Here is a 5,000-nt window from a genome sequence, read left to right on the forward strand (position 1 = left end):
GGACAGGTGACATCGTCAGGTCAGTACCACAGAGGACAGGCGACATCGTCAGGTCAGTGCCACAGAGGACAGACGACATCGTCAGGTCAGTACCACAGAGGACAGGTGACATCGTCAGGTCAGTACCACAGAGGACAGGCGACATCGTCAGGTCAGTGCCAGAGGACAGGTGACATCGTCAGGTCAGTACCACAGAGGACAGACGACATCGTCAGGTCAGTACCACAGAGGACAGGTGACATCGTCAGGTCAGTACCACAGAGGACAGGCGACATCGTCAGGTCAGTGCCACAGAGGACAGGCGACATCGTCAGGTCAGTGCCACAGAGGACAGGCGACATCGTCAGGTCAGTACCACAGAGGACAGACGACATCGTCAGGTCAGTACCACAGAGGACAGGTGACATCGTCAGGTCAGTACCACAGAGGACAGGTGACATCGTCAGGTCAGTACCACAGAGGACAGGTGACATAGTCAGGTCAGTACCACAGAGGACAGGTGACATCGTCAGGTCAGTACCACAGAGGACAGGTGACACAGAGGTCAGGTCAGTACCACAGAGGACAGGCGACATCGTCAGGTCAGTGCCACAGAGGACAGGGGACATCGTCAGGTCAGTACCACAGAGGACAGGGACATCGTCAGGTCAGTACCACAGAGGACAGGTGACATCGTCAGGTCAGTACCACAGAGGACAGGGGGCCGAGGAGACAGGACAATAACCACAAGGCTTCTCAACATGTATATAAGGTAACAACATCTAGTGCTGGTTGCCCGGACATGGGTTCAGTCTAGTCCTGGTATTAAAATCACTTTCAATGGAGCTTTTAATTCCTGGACCAGGCTTAAAGTGTGTCTGGGAAACCAGCCCCTAGAGAGAGAATGTAGAGAGATGAAAGGTTATTCTAGTGTGGAGGAGAAAACAGGACAGGACATACAGGACCTTGGGTCAGGGGTTCAGCTAACGACACAGACGGGACAGGACTGGCTAGAGTCAGAGAAACAGAGGACAGAAACAGAGGAGAGAAACAGAGGAGAGAAACAGAGGAGAGGAACAGAGGAGAGAAACAGAGGAGAGGAACAGAGGAGAGAAACAGAGGAGAGGAACAGAGGAGAGGAACAGAGGAGAGGAACAGAGGACAGAGGAACAGAGGTCAGTAAACAGAGAGGACAGAAACAGAGGAGAGGAACAGAGGAGAAACAGAGGAGAGAAACAGAGGAGAGAAACAGAGGAGAGAAACAGAGGAGAGGAACAGAGGAGAGGAACAGAGGAGAGAAACAGAGGAGAGGAGAGGAACAGAGGAGAGGAACAGAGGAGAGAAACAGAGGAGAGAAACAGAGGAGAGAAACAGAGGAGAGAAACAGAGGAGAGAAACAGAGGAGAGGAACAGAGGAGAGGTCAGAGGAGAGGAACAGAGGAGAGGAACAGAGGAGAGAAACAGACAGAGAGAAACAGAGGAGAGGAACAGAGGAGAGAAACAGAGAGGAGAGGAACAGAGGAGAGAAACAGAGGAGAGAACCACAGAGGAACAGAGGGAGAAACAGAGGAGAGTAACAGAGGAGAGAAACAGAGGAGAGAAACAGAGGAGAGAACAGAGAGAGAAACAGAGAGGGAAACAGAGGAGGAGAGGAACAGAGGAGAGGAACAGAGGAGAAACAGAGGAGAGAAACAGAGGAGAGAAACAGAGGAGAGAAACAGAGGAGAGAAACAGAGGGAGAAACAGGAACAGAGGAGAGAAACAGAGGAGAGGAACAGAAGATGAAACAGAGGAGAGGAACAGAGGAGAGAAACAGAGGAGAGGAACAGAAGAGAGAAACAGAGGAGAGGAACAGAGGAGAGAAACAGAGGAGAGAAACAGAGGAGAGAAACAGAGGAGAGAAACAGAGGAGAGGAACAGAGGAGAGGAACAGAGGAGAGGAACAGAGGAGAGAAACAGAGGAGAGGAACAGAGGAGAGAAACAGAGGAGAGGAACAGAGGAGAGAAACAGAGGAGAGAAACAGAGGAGAGAAACAGAGGAGAGGAACAGAGGAGAGAAACAGAGGAGAGGAGAGGAACAGAGGAACAGAGGAGAGGAACAGAGGAGAGGAACAGAGGAGAGGAACAGAAGAGGAGAGGAACAGAGGAGAGGAACAGAGGAGAGAAACAGAGGAGAGGAACAGAGGAGAGAAACAGAGGAGAGGAACAGAGGAGAGGAACAGAGGAGAGAAACAGAGGAGAGGAACAGAGGAGAGAAACAGAGGAGAGGAACAGAAGAGGAGAGGAACAGAGGAGAGAAACAGAGGAGAGGAACAGAGGAGAGGAACAGAGGAGAGGAACAGAGGAGAGGAACAGAGGAGAGGAACAGAGGAGAGGAACAGAGGAGAGGAACAGAGGAGAGAAACAGAGGAGAGAAACAGAGGAGAGGAACAGAGGAGAGAAACAGAGGAGAGGAACAGAAGAGGAGAGGAACAGAGGAGAGAAACAGAGGAGAGAAACAGAGGAGAGGAACAGAGGAGAGAAACAGAGGAGAGAATCAGAGGAGAGAAACAGAGGAGAGAAACAGAGGAGAGGAACAGAGGAGAGGAACAGAGGAGAGGAACAGAGAGAGGAGAGAAACAGAGGAGAGAACAGAGAGAGAAACAGAGGAGAGGAACAGAGGAGAGGAACAGAGGAGAGAAACAGAGGAGAGAAACAGAGGAGAGGAACAGAGGAGAGGAACAGAGGAGAGGAGAGGAACAGAGGAGAGAAACAGAGGAGAGAAACAGAGGAGAGAAACAGAGGAGAGAAACAGAGGAGAGAAACAGAGGAGAGAAGCAGAGGAGAGGAACAGAGGAGAGAAACAGAGGAGAGAAACAGAGGAGAGAAACAGAGGAGAGAAACAGAGGAGAGGAGAGGAACAGAGGAGAGAAACAGAGGAGAGAAACAGAGGAGAGAAACAGAGGAGAGAAACAGAGGAGAGAAACAGAGGAGAGAAACAGAGGAGAGAAACAGAGAGAGAAACAGAGGAGAGGAACAGAAGAGAACAGAGAGGAAACAGAGGAGAGAAACAGAGGAGAGAAACAGAGGAGAGGAGAGAAACAGAGGAGAGAAACAGAGGAGAGAAACAGAGGAGAGAAACAGAGGAGAGAAACAGAGGAGAGAAACAGAGGAGAGGAACAGAGGAGAGGAACAGAGGAGAGAAACAGAGGAGAGAAACAGAGGAGAGAAACAGAGGAGAGAAACAGAGGGAGGGAGAGGAACAGAGGAGAGAAACAGAGGAGAGGAGAGGAACAGAGGAGAGAAACAGAGGAGAGAAACAGAGGAGAGAAACAGAGGAGAGGAACAGAGGAGAGGAACAGAGGAGAGAGAGGAACAGAGGAGAGAAACAGAGGAGAGAAACAGAGGAGAGAAACAGAGGAGAGGAACAGAGGAGAAACAGAGGAGAGAAACAGAGGGAGGAGAGAAACAGAGGAGAGGAACAGAGGAGAGGAACAGAGGGAGGGAGAGAAACAGAGGGAGGGAGAGAAACAGAGGACCAATCCCAGATGCTCGGGGGCCGACCGGCAGTTCTTACCTGCATCCCAATGACGGCGTAGATGAAAAAGAGCATCACTATGAGCAGTGCTACATAGGGGAGGGCCTGGGGGGGGGACAGAGAGAGATCAGTGACACGTCAACAACACTGTCTAGCACCACAGCACCAAAAACACGGCAACACACTGCTGCAAAAATAGTCACGGTCCTTTTCCCCACTGTCCAACCCAAGAGAAATAACTATTTTACCAGAACCCCTTTATCAAATGTTTTGGGTTTTATTTGGGGAGTGCCACCTCCATTCATAAAACCACCTCCATTTAAAATGTTCAGACACTCTTATTTAAGGAGACTGTAGTAAGTTCATACTGGTCCCTCCCCCGTGGGGATTGAACCCACAACCCTGGCGTGGTAAGCACCATGCTCTACCAACTGAGCCACACGGGACCTATGAAGGACAGCTTATCTTCGCCCTAGAAATACCATGTCAAGCTGTAAGCCTTATCATTAACCTGTAGCATGGTGAGTAGGCTGTGACAGCATGCATATGAAGGGGTTTGGGGTTTTGAGAGACAGTTAGATGCTGACTGGTTAGCTGGACACATGACTCCTCCCTTCTACATTCCTCTCTCAAGCAGGGTCAGGGGTCAAGCTGAATTTCAGTCACTCAATTCAGGAAGTGATTTGAAATGAAAATTCTAATATGGAAAAACTTCAATAAATAAATAAATAGGCTATCTATATACAGTGCCTTGCGAAAGTATTCGGCCCCCTTGAACTTTGCGACCTTTTGACACATTTCAGGCTTCAAACATAGAGATATAAAACTGTATTTTTTGTGAAGAATCAACAACAAGTGGGACACAATCATGAAGTGGAACGACATTTATTGGATATTTCAAACTTTTTTAACAAATCAAAACTGAAAAATTGGGCGTGCGAAATTATTCAGCCCCTTTACTTTCAGTGCAGCAAACTCTCTCCAGAAGTTCAGTGAGGATCTCTGAATGATCCAATGTTGACCTAAATGACTAATGATGATAAATACAATCCACCTGTGTGTAATCAAGTCTCTGTATAAATGTGCCTGCACTGTGATAGTCTCAGAGGTCCGTTAAAAGCGCAGAGAGCATCATAAAGAACAAGGAACACACCAGGCAGGTCCGAGATACTGTTGTGAAGAAGTTTAAAGCCGGATTTGGATACAAAAAGATTTCCCAAGCTTTAAACATCCCAAGGAGCACTGTGCAAGCGATAATATTGAAATGGAAGGAGTATCAGACCACTGCAAATCTACCAAGACCTGTCCGTCCCTCTAAACTTTCAGCTCATACAAGGAGAAGACTGATCAGAGATGCAGCCAAGAGGCCCATGATCACTCTGGATGAACTGCAGAGATCTACAGCTGAGGTGGGAGACTCTGTCCATAGGACAACAATCAGTCGTATATTGCACAAATCTGGCCTTTATGGAAGAGTGGCAAGAAGAAAGCCATTTCTTAAAGA

The 5,000-nt window shown here is 48.6% G+C and overlaps 1 protein-coding gene and 1 non-coding gene across 2 annotated transcripts in view; both read right to left on the reverse strand.

The window, feature by feature from the left end:
* Positions 1-5,000, reverse strand: part of LOC121843105 (voltage-dependent L-type calcium channel subunit alpha-1C-like) — a gene marked incomplete at its 3' end in the record, with an annotated part of 14,300 nt that overhangs the window by 7,938 nt on the left and 1,362 nt on the right. The window contains exon 2 of the mRNA XM_042312709.1: positions 3,536-3,601. Coding sequence (XP_042168643.1) covers positions 3,536-3,601 — 66 coding nt within the window. The remainder of the gene's footprint in view (positions 1-3,535; positions 3,602-5,000) is intronic.
* trnav-uac lies at positions 3,865-3,944 on the reverse strand. The gene has a single exon. It is a non-coding gene; the product is annotated as a tRNA-Val (tRNA).

The sequence above is a fragment of the Oncorhynchus tshawytscha genome, unplaced genomic scaffold (genome assembly GCF_018296145.1).
Source record: "Oncorhynchus tshawytscha isolate Ot180627B unplaced genomic scaffold, Otsh_v2.0 Un_contig_15536_pilon_pilon, whole genome shotgun sequence".
Lineage (NCBI taxonomy): Eukaryota > Metazoa > Chordata > Actinopteri > Salmoniformes > Salmonidae > Oncorhynchus > Oncorhynchus tshawytscha.